We start from the raw sequence: 17,619 nt of genomic DNA on the forward strand, positions 1-17,619 counted from the left end.
CATAGATGGGTGACCATCTTAGTCATAACGAGTTCCTCCGTGTTTCGGAAGGCACGTTAAATTGTGGGTCCCGGCTGTTATTCCTACATCTTTAACACTCGTTACAGGTACCGGGCTGGTGACAACCAGTCTAACCAAGGGGTATCGTGTTGCTCAGGTAACTGGGTTGAGGAGGTCAGATAGGCAGTCGCTCCTTGTAAAACACTGGTACTTAGCTGAAACCGGTTAGACTGGTAGCCGACCCCAACATAGTTGGGAAAAGGCTAGGCCAATGAAAAATTCGGTCGGTAATTGACGTTTTGCAAATAACAGAACATCACTACAAAATAATAAATTTATTTAAACTCTTAATCGAACGCTAGACACAGACATGAACATAGTTAACGCCAGAAACCCACTTCATTCCCTCCTCACAAGACCAGCCCTTGTAATCCAGAATGTGCCATCCAATCTTGTGGAGACACGGAATTAAATTGAATCTGCTTCATCGGAAGTTTCATTGACGCACGGCAACTAACTTAGCTGAATCCAGTTAGCTCAAAACTATCCAAGTTTCAGAGTCAATAATGGTTCAGTGCACGTTTTGTGTAGGTATAAGGTGTAAGACTGTATGTTGCTTGTTGTTGAAGTGTATTATTTTTGGTTAGCATTGTGCTGTATTAGTTTGGAATGGTATAACGAGCTTTTTTATTATGTTTTTACTTTTTAGAATTTTTCTTAGAATTATGTATAGTTACCTCTTTCCTAGCCTTATTTCCTAGCTATATTTTCTAAATAATATTGCTTTAACAACATAAACTTTAAACAAAAATACTAGACCGTTAACCAATGATTAGGACCAAACGACTTCCTTTTTACGACAGTAAAAAAAGAATAAACAAAATCAGCTCATCCAGAAGAAGTTCTCAGAAAACAAAACATAAACAAAATATAGACGATTGTGAACCGTCTCATTTTTGAAGTCGGTGTAGAACATGTCGTCCACTTATAGACGTAATCTCACTGCAGAAACAATCAAACATATAAAAAACGAAACGTGGCATATAAAGCATGTAAAAATGCAGCAAATACAGTTACAACTAAAATAAAACTCCTAAAACATTATGATACACATAAAATGTTCCAAGCTATCGGTACAACAAAGTACCGAATCACGTTCAATGCCTTTGACACTCAGGTTGCAGCAATGAAACCTAGCAAACACGTTGCAAACACTCGCTAAGCTTTGTCACGTGTTCAGACAACGCTAGTCTAGTTGGCAAGTAGAAGCAATGGTAAGCAAGTGAATTACCTAAACGAGGCATCGTCTACTTTGTCGCTGAGTCAATGGTGAATATGACGAAGCTCTCTTTTTCAGCTTTCAAAGCAGCCAGGCGGCAATCATCAAATGTACATGAAAACAGGTATTAAACTCTATGTATGATAATGAAAACGAAACGAAACACAAGGTTTTGTTGTATGAAAATTAAATTTATAAATAAAAATAATTACAATTCGTTCAAGTAATTATTAATATATTATCAATGAAACATTAATAATTAATGACTGAACAGTTAAATAAACAAACAAATTAATAGTAAATAAACACGAAACTGCAAATTATTGCGTAGGAAGTAAATATGATTGATATTGTTTAAATAATACCGGGGTTTGGGGCAAAACACTGCCGCTAACTGAAGTGGGCTTTATTTATAGGGTTGTCGAATGTACAACACATTTTATGTTTTCATTGAAAACGATATTAAATTTTAAAGAAGTTAAAATCCATTGCTCAAACCAATTTTTAAGACCACCTTCACTCAAAAGTTATTTGTGAATGACGACAAAATTATCCAAAAACGAATTTATCGTTAATTTCAATTTTAATATTAGTAATATCAATAAGGTTTGTGAAAATTGTTGTCAAATAAAACTGTACTAAGCAACTGTGATGAATGTATAAATTTTCTTGTCTAGCCTAAATATTCAGGTTTACTGAAGGTTACCTGGTACCGTATAGTACCTTACTTTTTGGCAACATTTCGATTTTACTACTAGAATGTGAACGGTATGTCTCTAGATATTGATATGCTAGTAGGTACCTATTTGTATGTCAATAAAAAATTTATAGATTGAACATATAAATGAATTAAATATTTTACTCTATAAAAAAATGGTTATACATCCATGATTGCAAATATCTTTCCAAACTATTATAAAGCCTTAAGAAAATTATTTATTTAACAACGCTGAATCGAATTAATTTAAAAATGGCTAAATAAATATGCGGTCACCGCACTTGCTCATAATTAAGGACTCCTGATGGGTCCGAAACTAGTCGAAAAATCTGGATAAATACGCTTGAGTAAACCGTACTTATCGTGTATATTTCCTTCTCCTCCTATTTACTACTTTTGATTATTTTTCCCTGGGACAGATTAGGTGCTAAATGTTTAGTTGATCATCATGGTTTACAGGAGTTGCATGAATGGCAGGCTTGTCAGATTTCATAAAAAAATTACAAACATACATAAAAGAGTCACATAAAAACACCGCTTATCTCAATAGTTCTTTGTCGTAAGCATTGATATACCTCGAATCCATAGGGACTTGTTGTTATAAATAGTGCTTTACACGCTCATAAAAGGCGAACATAGAAAAAGAACATATTTTAAATTCCAGAGCACAGCCCTACCGTTGTACACCTGCCAATATTGAGAGCGGACCCCATTGATTAGAGCCTGCAACGTGGGGTCAGATATTTAATTACGGAACGCTTTGAGCGATCGTCAATTGTTTATGCGGGTTCCGCACTTTGAGTGATTAACATGGTAATCTGATATAATGGCGACAATCGTTACTGTAATGTAATTTGTCTTCTTGTTTGGTAAATGATTTGTGTTTTATGTTTAAAATGTTTGATAAATTATGTTTTTTGAATTTGTTTGCTACATTATTGATTTGAGATACAAAAATGACAGAGATAGCTGACATCTTGGATTATAGACTACTTTTATTACAGTTCGTTATCAGGATATTGTTTCTTAAGCTATTTCGACGTCAAGAATAGTACTTAACAGTCTCAAAAGTTGTTTAATTTATTTATTTTTTATATTTATAGGTGGAAACTTCACCGTAAAGAATTTATAACCAAATGTCGTACCAAATTTTTATTGAAAAAAAAACAACGCCAATGTTTTTCGTTTTTTATTAAAACAATAAAATATGAGGTACATTAAACAATAGTTTTGATCAGTTTTAGTTTGGGGGCGCCCAGAAAACTAACAGAATAAAATAGCCGAGATGAGAGAACCTCTAAAGTTCCTTTTTTATGCAAAGCCAATCACCTCAATAAATTTTTTAATGTTAAAATAGCAACAAATAACTATTTTAAACGGTTTACGCGCGATTATGGTGGGGTACAGAGGGTGAGAGTAAAGATACCGATATTGATTGATCTTCTTTATATTTATAATTCTACTAACTATACGTTGGTCTGTCACTGGACTCCTTCTAAACGGCTGGACCGATTTTAATATTTGCCTTTTGTTGGCTCCCTTTATGGTTTAGATTCACAAAAAGTTCGACAGATAAGCTAGTTTAACGCTAATTCCCAGCAATTGCAAGGTGCAAGCAGTACTTCTAAATTGTCATAGTTTCTTACAATTTTAGACAAGATTTTATATAATATCACAATTTCATTTTTACCATTGTCATTTTAAATTGTATACAAATTTAGGAATACGCTACCAAATTAAAACTGATCGTACAAAATAAAATAATTAAAAACGATAACATTAGAAAAATATTCTAGATCTAAGATAATATTTGGTATACTAACAATGTTAAAGGGAATTTATACAAATCGATTTCGTTGTGAACTGAGAAACAACTAAAGGGACTTCAGGATATCAAGTCAACGATTATAATACTATACAATATATTGGTAGAAAAAAATAGGAATGGTTTTCTCAGAAATATTCATGAATATCAATAATACGGGAGTCGATAAGCCAACGTCAGCTTCAAGCTAGATACTGAAAAGTAATCTTAACTTTCGACGTACATAGATATAGATATATCAATGTTTATGCAATCCTCAGCTCACAATGAAGTGTCCTTATTATTAATACAGCCAGGAATATACAATGTTTAGTCTAGTTCTCGATCCTAGCCATATTTAGTATAACTTTGAACAGCCATATTGAATTATCTCCTATGTTACATCTAAATATCTACAATGTTTGGCACACATGAGAGTTGTAAGGGGCTTTGTTTGGCATTTTTTGTATTTTTCATATAAAACGTTGGCAATATTTTAATGTTGATCGATAAAAGAAATATGTATCACTCACATATTTCAGTTACGTCCTCAAATACAATTAAGTTTATTAAATACCATGATCATTTTTCAGCACGGAATTTAATTTCAATATGTGAGTGATACATACTTTATAAATTGTAGACACATATTTCCTAATCCATATATCAAATGACTATCAAAAACAAATAGCATATTCAAATCCCATAAAACAATCGGAAGCAAGAAGGAAGGTAGCTGAAAGTTTGGATTCTATGTACAATTTTAATCACTGTCGTGTCTTCCATTTACAAAATATACAAAAATTTCCATAGTTCCATGTAAACTACAAACAGCCTAGTTTTGGTCGTCGAGTTGACTAGTCGATCGCTCATAGCGAAACTCCCTTTATCTTCCAAATCATAACAGGTGAAAGTCATGTTGGTGGAAATAAATTAAGACTGACATCAATCAGATTCGTTTTTATTCATCTTATATCATCACGACCAGCAATGGATGTATCGCATACAGTTTCCACACATTTGTCTAATTTATTTTCATTCTCACAACATTTTACGACCCCGTAACAGTAAAATAAATATGGGTATCCCAAGTGACTTACACTATACACTTTATGATCTGACAATATTTAAATGACTAGAAAAATCTAAGGAAGAAGTTCCATATAATACAGATCCATAAATCTAATGGGAGACATCGTTAACTATCGGGGTTTCACAGCTAGAAACATTTACGATCAACATTTAATAAGAATTGTTATTCGGACTGTCATCATTATCATTTGAGTTGACTGTATCAGTATCTATTAAATTAGAATTAATTTCATCCTTCATCACATTATCTACAATTTCAGATATATTATGGTTGCTACATTCGCTGTAGCCATTAACTTGATCTATTTTATTAGAATCGTCAATGACGTCACTGTCATCTGATTCTCGTTTTTCTACAATAACTTCGACTCTCGGTTTATAAATGTCGTCTTTTTTATCGATGTCAGGCGGTCTCACTGTAGAGAGGGTATTGGATAGGAATGACGATTGGAGGTTGTAGCCTGGCAGCAACTTGGGTTGTAACGGCAGCATGAGGTCTAAGGAGCCGGTGGTTGCAGGTCTTGGTTGCAGGGGCGGGGCAGTCATTAGAGGCGGTTGCAGAGATGCTAGTGAGATTGCTCCAGACTGCATGTTGATAACTGGACTCTCGACTGGAAAGAGAGAATTGTGTGATTACTACAATGATTTTGGACATGGACTTCTGATCAATGAATCTGAAGACTTATGCATTATTAGATTCAAGGTTATTTGGTTGTGACCATCTAAATAGGAAGGTATCATGCTGAATAGAAAGGTTCTTAAAAACTTTATGTTTAACTTGAAGATGTGTTTGAGTACGAGTCTATCTGATTTTGTATGTATTTCCTTAACATTTGCTATGGTTGAAATAGTATAATGTGTGTTTTACCGATGGGTGCTCTTGCTTGCAGTGGCAACGTTGTAGTCGTTGGCGGCCGTAGGAGATTGGTCGTTGGACCCTGAAGTGCTAGGCTGATCATGTTCATACCATTTACTCCTGAAAATTACCAAATGTAGACATTAGTAAACGACTCTCTCACATCTTAGTTATCAATATATTATATGAATCTCATATTATATGTTTTTGTATATTATTCCCAATTAATTTGCATTTAAAGTAAAATACATAAATTTAAACGTAATTAACCGTTGTCACGGTTTATGATTTAAATTATATAGCTATCGGGCCAAGCTATAGCATCGATAAAAGATAAAGGCTTGAACTAGTAGACACCATTTCAAAATTTTATTTCTAGCGCCATCTATGATTATTTTTATAAACTAAAACAGAAAGTACGTACCAAATTTGTTTCCGCCTGGCGACATATCTTTCAGTACCACGGGATGTTTAACTGCGTTCACTCGCCGATTGGAGGCGGTAGCGTCGCGTTTTCTTCTCGGCTGCTCCACTGGAAGCACTCTGCGCCGCTTCTTTGGTAGTTTCGACCGAGCCTGCAATAGATGGCGTTAAATACGTTTTAATAAATTTAGTAAAGTTTGTATTTATTTAACAATGAATGAACAAACCGATTAACGGCCAAATAAGCCGTTAATCGGTTATTCCATTTTAACCCATTATTTTTTGAAAAACTCATTTCGGGTACAATCGGCAGATGGCGTTTATTTCAGTTGTACAGTGTCTAAACCTTTCCAATAGATGGCGTTACTCTAATCCTTCCTAGAAATTGTGTCACGAAGGTTTTATTTATCTCTGTCACACATCACTGACTTCTAAGCTAAGTAGAGCATTATGAAAGCTCTTTTTATAAAAATCCTTAGTCAGCAAATGCTTATGAAGTACTTTCATCAATCAAAAAGGATAATGTTAATATTTTAGTATCATACCGTCGTATGAAAGGATAATATTTAAGATGCTTTTGAGTAGGCTGAAGTCTAGGTTCTTGACGAGAATTTCAAAGGCGATATTGGCGAGGTATTTCTCATTATCCGTTATCGGTGGGAAATGTTTTCTACGTGACTATAAAAAGAGGTCTTTTGTCAAAACTATTTTACTTATCACAAAAAGTGAGCATAGCCTATACTATAACTAATACTACCCATTAGTATATGAACATTTTACTCAGTATGACTGAAATCAGTTTCATGAATGCGGTGGAATTGTGCTGGCATTAAAACATTAATAAAATTATAAAATAGTGTTTAGTGTATTGTCTGAATATCTTATTTCAGGATGCTTTTACGTCAAATTAAAGTAGATAAAATCTAGCTTTCTGGAGTTAGCATTTAGGTGAATTGCAAGACCAGTGCCGGTATGAACTCTGTCAACGCTAAACATAACAATGAATCTGCTTAGTCCAGTTTTTGGTGAGCATTCAACTCTTTACCCGAAAAAATCTAAAACTTCGTTCTCCATTATCGGTTTAAATAGATATTTATCCAAATAACATAATTGTGATATGTAACGAAGGCTCAACCTGTCAACTGCCCATGCCCTAAATAAGATGACATACATTGACATGATCGTCAATCAGTTGGTCGCAACCATGTTTAGTGTCGCAGCAATGGTCAATCTCATTATCTCAACCAGCTAATCAATGTCTGATGTCAACATGCAGACATGGACACTCAATAAACAGTATAGGATGTTAATTGAAAGTGTATTGTGGTATCCAAGGAAGGGTCTTTAGGTACAAAGCTTTTGGTTACGTCTTAAACTTGACCTTAAATGTCTACGGAAGAATGTGCATTTGAAGACTCACACTCATTGATTGGTGATTTTTTCTCCTTATTGTTTAAATTTTAAATGTCAATATTCCTATCTTGCAACGCATTTGACGTAGGTTGTACCCATGAAATTGCTCAATACTATATCAACTTTCGTTTGAAAAAGAAACCTACAGTTTCTTGCCGGTTCATGGAAACATTTTGGAAAGCGTAACTTGAGTTTTTAGATCTGTAATTTAAAGTTCCTTCACTGTATTTCTATTCGTAATTAAATAATTTTAGTTGATTAATAAAATACTGATGATACTATCAAAGTTCAAGTTACAAAAATAAAAATGTAATGCTTCTACTTTTGTAGACAAGATAATAATTAATAGGTAAAAATTTTAAATATTTCCAGACATAATAAATGAATAAATAAGTATATAAATTATCTGCTATCTATTCAAATTTTCTGCCATTTAAGCTTTAAGCAAGTTGCATCTAAAATAGAAATTGTCAAGTTTCAAATTTAAATTAATTCAAATCGGTCTTGAATCCAGCAAATATTTATACAGGCAACAGAACAGTTTCAGACTTAGAGTGATTATTAAAATCCTTGATAATATTTAAACAATAGAGCTTTTTGTTATCTCTAGACAGCAGTCGAAGTAAAACTATGCAAACATTATTTTGTCTGAACTTTCAGTACACTAAAATGTATTTAAAACTTGCATCAGTTATTTTCAGCTGTGGGTACGGGGGGTAGTATTATTAAACAATGCTTTTCACGCCCGCATACAAAGTTACTTGCTTTTAGTTATAAAAGAGAGGAATGTAAAATTCCAACCAATTTTCTTTTGTTTTTCTTTCTTCTTTTTCATTATTTCACTGTATTTATTAAAATTAATAAACACATATAGATTCTTATTTACTGTATGATTACATTTTTTGCGAACTCTCTTTAACCTACATGACTATTCGCGAAAGAATGTGGTCACCACATACCAGTTACCTTCATGGTTTTTAATTACGCGCATTTTTACATCAATTAAAACCTTTTTAGTCCAGGTATAGATTACTTAATAGAATAGGGATGATGACTGGGTAAAAAATACAAAATCTAATTAGTCCCTAAAAGTTGAATCAACGATATTCGTTTGTCGTATGCCAACTAAGCAATGGGCAAAAATTGCCACTGAGTGCTCTCTGACACAATACCGACATCGGCGCGACAGACCCAGATGGAGATGGCGGCATGACCTGATGACAGAAGCAAGTGGAAGAAGAGTGCCTTTGCCCAGCAGAAGGACATACCAGGCTAGTAATAATGTTGAAGCGTGACAGAGCAAGACATGGCGTAGAGCGGCATCTCTGTCCCACATCTGCAGTGATATTTCAAACAGAAGTGATGGTAGCCCTCTGATTAGTTTATAATTGAGAGCAATCCTTGAACATGGGTCTTCATGTATTAGCTATACTAGTAACTGCACTCGGCTTCACTCGCAAGGCCGATCGGTAATTTGTTCACATTTGAAGGCTGATGCATATTACATTTTCCCAGCTCTAGATTAAATGAAACTTACTCGGTTTTGATTTGATTCGATTTTAAAATTACATTTTTATTTATAGTATGAAGTTTAATGAAGGAATTCAATATTTAATTTATTTTAAGTTTGTGTCTGTTTAATGTTTTCTTTCACCGTGTGTTGGTGGTGTTTTTTTTTTTTATATGTTTACGCTGTGGCAAGATTGTGGGGTAATTTGAATATATTGCGGACAGCGTTTTGACGGTTTTTTGACGATTGTTAAAAAGGAGAAGATGTGGTCGATGAATGAATGTTTTTATGCAATGCTTGCACACTACGGACTGTTAAAATATCCTAAAATATTTTTATTCATAAAAATGTTTAAATATACTTCGTTCATTTATTATCTCAATCTAAACATAATTATCTGTCATTGAAAAATATATTTTGATAGATATCTTGACAAAAAGAACAGTGAAAAAGACAGATTAAAAACAAAAATTTTCGTAACCAAAACAAGAATTAAACTAAGCTTTAGTTAGTCAAAGTAAGTGTTTCGATGATAAATCATCTGTTATTGTATCACTAGGGGCGTAACGGGATAATGATCAAAATTCCTGATCTTAACAAAGTAATATTAGTTTGAAACTGCAGACATGATTGATCACTTATAACACAATTACGTAACTAGGAGTAAACAAGTAACAAGGGAGGTTTTGTTTTAGTTCTGCTCAAATAATTTGTTCGTTATGACTTACAGTTTTTTAGGCAGTTAAAAAGGAAACAAAAATATTAGTAACATCTTCCTATAAACAATCAAAAACAATTTAAGTTAAGTGGATTAGCTAAATAAAATCTAAAATCACAAACTCCGAAATCCAACAACATTTGATATTGTCTTAAAAACATTGAAAAACTCGTGGGACAATTTCAGGCTGATTCTTTCTATATTTTAGAGTCAAACGCAGCATATTTTAATTATTCAGAATGCACTCATGATATATTAATTATTTTAGAACCGATACTTTAATTTAAAACTTCGTCTAGAATAGATTTTATACATATCGGTATAAAGATTCAAGCGCCAGTTTACCAAGCCATAATTACCCACTTAAACCAGTACTCAAAATATGATGTCAACATTCGAAAAGTCCTGAAAAGGCAATCTAATCAACGGAATCTAATCAAAACAATAACATTCAAATTTTAGGCACACGAGACAATCTGATTATACAAAAAAGCTTCTGAAAAACAGCAGAGAAAATAAAACACCTGATAATATTACACAGGGGCTGCGAAGTAAATATTTTTCAGGAGCGGGCGTTTTTGTTATGTAATCATGGTCCCGACATCTAAAAAGGGGTAGGCAGAGGTGTTTTCTGGTCAGCTTTTAAACTTATTTAATTTGCAAGGTTATATTTTAGGTTAGATTATATATTATACCTGCTGAAGTGAGTTTTTTAACATTCCCACATTTCTGTTATATAACTTAATTTTCAAAAAAAATTATTCGATGTTTTGTATACAGCACAAAAATAAATATATTAAATGTTGAAAAATCTCACCTTAAAAAATATTATTTAAAAATTAAAGAATGCTTTTAATTTCAAACTAAACTCATATTTCTCTCTACAGGTTATTTAAAAACGGCATTGGTTATTACAAATATGAAATGTTAAATCATTCCACGATTCCTATTTAAACAATGTAAGTATACATGAAGTGACTTTATTATCTTTATCAAGCCACTAGTTACGACGTGGTATCTGCCAATTTGCTCACCCCTCGTGTGCACTGAGCGTGAAGCTGGAGATTTCACGCCCGTTTTCGCTAGCTAAGGGGCTAAGGACAGAAATTGCAATATCTTGTTCCAGAGCCCTACCACTGTCACTTAAAGTAACATTGTTGCCGTCGATAAAACGAGATGTCGCTCTACGGTATAAAGTGCGCTTTCTCCCTCACTCAACTGCAATAGTTTTACTGTAATAGGTGATGGTAGACCCCAGTTTTGATAAGTTAGTCTCGGAAACTAATTACTCATGCGTTTTGAAATCCATTCGGCTTCTGAATTGACTTGTAGAGTGCTGTTGGGGTGGTTTTAAGATTTTGGCAGTATATCAGCAGTATTATTTTACCTTTCAGTAGAAATCATGTGTGTGTGATATGATTTTAGTTAAAACAGCAGCAAGTACTACATTAATACTAATGAACGGAGTTCGCCGCGCAGAAGCGTGTGGCCTGAACAATACAACTAAAAAAAGAAAGTTTTAAGGAAAGTAGGCATTGCTAGATAAATCGGTTACCTTTTATCTGTACAAATATACACACAATTATTCTGTACCGCATCTTAAGATTTACGTGTAGGGACTTTAAAGGTCTTTATGTTTCTTTCTGTGGACTATTTAGCAAATGGTGTCACAGTTTCACAAAATTGGCGCGCAAATATCACAACTCCAATCAAAGGTCTCAACTAAAGTAGAGAAGAAACTAACATTATTATCATAAACTAGAACAGAAGTAAACCATAAATATTTCAATATACACAAAGGCGGTGATAATGGAGGAACTTCAAAAGTTCTAGAACTTTTTATGAGCTTTTTATTTTCTCCACATGATACCCTCATTTCGAGGGTTGCCACTTCCAAGTTGAATATTTGAACAAGCAAGTAACTTGAGCAGTTTTGAGCTCCATTAATTTAATTATTGTTACCACTTTAAGATCGTTAATCAAAATTGTTGGAGTCAAGTTCCATGGTATGTCATCATTGTTCAAACCACTTAACAATGATGACATTTACAATAATTATCTGATACACACTTTCATCGATTAAGGATCAGATCTATAAGCATTATCGGTTACAAAAACTAGACAAGTCCCATTCAGACACTCAAGTTTCCATGCAAATGCGCTTCAGAAATCAATCAAATCAATCAATCAATCAAATCAAAATCAAAAGTCATTTATTCAAATTAGGCTCCTAAGTAGCACTTTTTGAAGGTCAGATTACATTGGACAGCACCCAGTTTCGCCCACCCTTCACCGCTTACTAAGTGCTATTGCTGTGAGAGAAGAAACGGCGCCACAAACTCCCCAGCAGCACGCTGTCTCTGGTAATTATCTCAACCAACAATTTCTTCATCAAACGCGGCTCATGAGGACAAATAAATGAAATGTCAGTACGCCCGATAGACCATTACCAATTAAAACAATTTAAATTATTAGTTCACTTAACAGATATGATCAAAACACCTAACATAACCACACAATATATATATCGTTCAGTGTTCACTTGAATCGAGAACTTTCCTCTCCAAAATATATTCAACATTAGCATAATACCCGCGAAGTATTGTTGTTAGTTCTTTGGAGCATTAGTAACAGTTTCCATTATATGTAATACGCATGCGCGGAGTAATTTGCAAGTAACAGTCAAGTCCCGTGCAAGTTGGTACTCCAACTGGCATTGTATTACCTTGTACCTGTACTATGATATCTCAATTTTAGACTGATATCGTTGTGAAAGCGGGACACCGCTATGCGTTGAATAGCATTGTCTCGCTTGTTTGATAGCGATAGTCTTGCTTTAAGTTCTCATGGTACAGGTTTTGAAGGTAGAAAGTAACAATCTCGAGAGCTCCGAGGTGGTAATGTTAGAAGTTTGGGAAAACTATGTGGTGATGTCTATTGTAATAGGATAGAATATTTATGCCAATTACACTATGAAGAATATTAGACATGGATTTTGGTCCAAAAAATGATTAAAAAGCTCGTGGATGAAAATTGAGGAGAGACTCATGTGGTTACGAAACACAGAGTATAAAAAAGATAGAGACGGTTTTATAAAAATATAAGCCCAAAAATCTACATGTAAAACACATTCTTTAAATTCTTATTTGCCAGAACATGAACAGCGGGAAAACCAAGGATTACAGCCAAAATCTCCAACAGATTGTGTTTTGTTCCGCATTTTTTGAATGTTCGGATTTTTCTTAACAGAATTAAGTTACTGTATTGGGATAAAATATAGAGTATTAATATAGAGTAAGGACTGTTGTTGATACCATTAGTGTAAATGAGTGTTACTTTTAATTAAATGTTTAAAACCAAAAAATCATTGTAATTGAAAACAAAAAGAGTTCTTTAAATATATCGCAATAACGTTCAATTTTGAACAATTACTGATTTTTTAAAAGTGATTTGACTTTGACTTATTCGTCTTATTCATAGGTTTCTCTATAGGAACTGTTTTAATGGATATAATATAATACACAGGGGCTAATTAATAATAGTTAATATTAAATATAAGCTAAATTGAGCTTAATTAGTTTAGTAGTCGGGATTTACAAACAATGATGACATTGCAGAATTTGTGTCGGACCTTCACTAATTACTATACTAATTATCATTAATCATACAAAAAAAACAATTTTATACAGAATCTCGTAGAATTTTGTTCGTTGTCGTTATAAAAAAAAAAACAAAGTTAGTTAGATGGTCAAATTCAATATATCGATAATCAATAATCGATAAAATCTACAGTTGAAATATTTAAAAAACATTATTTTAAGTTAGGAAACGGTTTTTTCTTCACCGTAGGTCAGGAAAAAAATGTTTTTATCTACTACTAGCTTTTCGCCCGCGGCTTCGCCTGCGTCGAGATCGGTTATATCGCGTTTCCAAGGGAACACTTCAAAAGCCCGGGATAAAAACCATCCTATGTTCTTTTTCAAGGTCAACTCTATCTCTGTACCAAACTTCATTGAAATCAGTTCAGTGGTTTAGACGTGAAAGCGTAACAGACAGACAGAGTTACTTTCGCATTTATAATATTAATGAGGATAATTAAAATTCTGATCAAAATTCTTTAACTGACCCTATTCCAACAAAACAAATAAATCCAAAATTGATGATATTCCGAAATTTTCCTATCAAGTAACTAAACCAAGTGGACTGTACCAAGTTAACGAAGTTTCCAGAACTGTGTTCTTGGATTAGGTTTCTAATTCACTTCTTTCCACGCCGGTTACTTTGTTCCCCTTAAATTAAAGGACTTGTACAATCTCGGATAAGACGTTTTTAAATGAAATCTTATGAAATTGAGAGATTTCGTCTAGTCAATTTTGGAAATCGAATTAAAATTGAGAAATGTACTTGAATATTTTTTTTTCATTTAAATAACCGTACTTCCTTACACTTCTACCGGCCTACCATTTTATATAGGTATCAAATAAATTGCAGGAAAAAATAAATATGAAGGCTTCCTCATGAAAATGCAGGGTTTTGTTAGTACAAGACTAGTGCGTCCACTAGAAGATTAGGACTTTCCAGCTTAGCAATTTTCCTAGCATTTAGCCGATCTGATGACCTAGTAACCGGATCTGTAAAATGTAGTTACAAATCTCATAAACTTTCACACTGTTAGACGTTTAAATATCTAGAGATATATTAAATTACGGTAAATTCTTTCAATGTGAAATAGTTTGTGAGTTATTATGGGGTCAAAAGTGCCTCAAAATGTTTTTAATATTACAAGCACGGTTCTGTTCGCTATTTCTTGCTTGAACTTGGCTCGACACGCTGCCGCGTTTCTAGGTTTAATAGTAATAAAGTTTTAAACGATTTGATATTAAAACTGCGAGAGCACATTTTTCTATTCCCTTTGGTCGTGAATATTAAATACTTGAATTCAAAGTGCGGAAACTCTACGCCTTCATCACTTACTTGCTGTGGCTACAAAACCAAGGAGTTCTTTGTGTTGACCTAAATTATGAATTTTAAACATTAAACAGACAAATAGTCGTAGAAGAAAGCTTTTTTATACCTGTTCTAATATATTTCCACGTTCAGATGCTAACCAAGATATGTGTTCTAAGGACCGTTAAAAAACACGGGAACTCATAGTTTTGCATTGTTAAAAATAGATACTGGAGATTTATGATTTCAAACGCAGATTTCAAGGATCAGAAACATCATATTTTCTACTAACCTGCCAGGCTCAGCCTCTCAGCAGGTAAAAAAAACCCTATTCACGATTCATAGTCGCAAACTGTGATGTAACTGAGTAAATAAGTCTGGATTTATCTTTCGTCATCAATAGAGGTAAGAATAAAATATATTTTTTCACAAAAAGTCATCACTAAATTTAATTTGTCGTTTTGAGGAAACTATTACAATTATTTTTTGGTAGCTATTGAAAAAATATATTCTCGAATTGACTACATCTTGTGTTACTATTTTGCACATGTTGTCTCGAAAAACAAACATTTCCGAAAACATTAAAACCAATTGACATTTTAATCTAGTTTCTAACCCTTTTTAACTAGTCGGGGATTAAACTCTTTTATGTTATTTCCCTAGGGTGAACCCGTAGGCAGAACTAGTATTGCTATACAGTTCAGACCCACAAATGATGTAGCCCTAAAGGTCTGAAGCTCGTGATAAATCGAGCACTTATTTGAAGGTCTCAAGGTAATAGGAGTCGTATATATTCGAAATCATGTACTTTAGTATCGGGGGATACAAAATTTCCACTCCAGAAGTTTATTCTAGAAGAAAAACGGGTTCAGTGATATTGTTTTTATTTTTTGTATTTACGATGTTTAGAAATTTTGCTTACCATTTAAGCAAAGCAGAGAATTTTGGATAGCTCTGCTATTTGTTTTTCCAGTAAAACTATTTAAATACGTTTTAGTTCTTGTGCTGTTTTGCATTATTTAAAAGGAGGTATAGTACAATTACACTATCACAGAAATTTTATAGATGCAAAAATATATGTGTGTCATATTTGTTACTTCTTCACACTCAAACGATTAGACCGAATACGATAAAAATTGGTGGTACATAAAGCCTTGAATTAGCTATGTTTATCCAGTTTCGCTAAAGAACGGCAGTTTTTTTTAGCTGTTACCGACGTCTAAGCGGGCACGCGCCACAAGTAGACTGTACACATTTTTCATTTTTCAAAATAATCCTTTGATACAATCACCCCAAATGTTGAACTGATTAAAATTATTATTTGGCATTAGTCAGACAAAACCTTAACCAATGGCAATCGAGGCTAATTGCCATCGGTTAAGTCGGTCTAAAGATGGCCTTTACACATTAATGCGTTGGGACCACAGTTGCGGTGTGTCGACACTTCTGAGGTTAGTCTCACGAAACCAATTTACATAGAACACAAAGGAGCAGAGGTATTGTCTACAAGCAAACTAAGCTATTGAGTGCTTATAGATTTGCGAACATTATGAGCAGGTTGATGAAATGATTTTATTTTTCATAAATTATTTTACTTTATAATGTAGGTACTTAACAGGTATTTAAAGCATACATGTTGTTTTTCATCTTTTAATTTGACGGGTCCACAGCCTTTCCAGATTTCGTACGTCTTGAATAGGTGTTTAAGGTTTTGCTGTCTTTTTACTTATTAGGTATTATTTATGCCATTTATCTATTTTAATTTGCGAGGTGTGTATGTATAAGTAAGTATAGGGTGTATGAGTATGAATAAGAGATAAAATTCTAAGAAGTTGTATCAAATAACAACATAAACATCTCCATTATAACCGGACTAAACCAATAAACAAAACGTTACTCCAGAACCTTTTCATCCACAACTACATTAGGAGCCTCACGACAAAAGCCTAAATTGGTCACAAAAAGCCCTCAACATAAGTAATATCTCAACAAAAACAAAAGAACAGAATCTAATTCTGGTCCTCATCGCAAAGAGGTCGCAACTTGCCGGCCGCAGACCACGAACACAGTAAATGTTTAATGGAGAACAGGCTTCGACTGATTGATTAAATTGATGCCAACGCGGCGTGCGGACAGACTGGGTTATGTACCGTATTATATGTTATTATAGATACTGTAGATATTCGTAATACAGGGTATAGGGTGTTGATAGTTTGCATGTGAAGCGGTAGTGGGATATTTGGTTAGAAATACCCAAGAATAATTTAGAGAGAAATGTTATTGAATGGTGTTTGAAAACTGCTGTTTTTCTGGCTAAAATTTCATGTTATAATTATTTTTGATAAAAAAAAATATTCGGTATCCCAAAACTTTATGCCGTGATTACAACTAGTGGAAAGCCAGGTCTTAAAAATTATTAAAAAAACGGTAGGTACCCATGATCAAGTGTTTAATTAAATATTATCTATTTTCTATGGCTCATCCTGGCATCGGATGTTCTGATAACTCACGCAACGTATGACTAATTTAATGCCGTACTGTCTATAAGTCATTTCACAAAAAATATGCATATGCCTTGGTGGCCTATCACTAAACTTTCATTCTCTTATTACTTCAAGAAGCAATGGAAGGCAGCCTGTTTTCCATATTAAGCCATAACCGCATCACGAAAAAAAAAACGTCTTCCCAAACACAAGTCAAAGTACATCTTCTTATATTTTACTAAAAGATTACCATACATTAAAATTACCATACACATTACTCTTGCACCCTGTTATGATTAAGAGACCGCCTTAACTTTGAGTTTGCGTCTGCAAATGACATCGGTGTTATATTCAACCCTACAAAAGCCAACCTCTT

The 17,619-nt window shown here is 33.6% G+C and overlaps 1 protein-coding gene across 1 annotated transcript in view; it reads right to left on the minus strand.

The window, feature by feature from the left end:
* Positions 1 to 4,068: 4,068 nt before the first annotated feature.
* Positions 4,069 to 17,619, minus strand: part of LOC113497146 (potassium voltage-gated channel protein Shaw-like) — a 201,049-nt gene continuing 187,498 nt past the window's right edge. Inside the window, exons 8-10 of the mRNA XM_026876543.1 lie at positions 6,174 to 6,324; positions 5,762 to 5,869; positions 4,069 to 5,504 (exon numbers count right to left, since the gene is read on the minus strand). Of these exons, the coding sequence (XP_026732344.1) occupies positions 5,044 to 5,504; positions 5,762 to 5,869; positions 6,174 to 6,324 (720 nt within the window). The 3' untranslated portion in view covers positions 4,069 to 5,043. The remainder of the gene's footprint in view (positions 5,505 to 5,761; positions 5,870 to 6,173; positions 6,325 to 17,619) is intronic.

This window comes from Trichoplusia ni, chromosome 9, assembly GCF_003590095.1.
Source record: "Trichoplusia ni isolate ovarian cell line Hi5 chromosome 9, tn1, whole genome shotgun sequence".
NCBI lineage: Eukaryota > Metazoa > Arthropoda > Insecta > Lepidoptera > Noctuidae > Trichoplusia > Trichoplusia ni.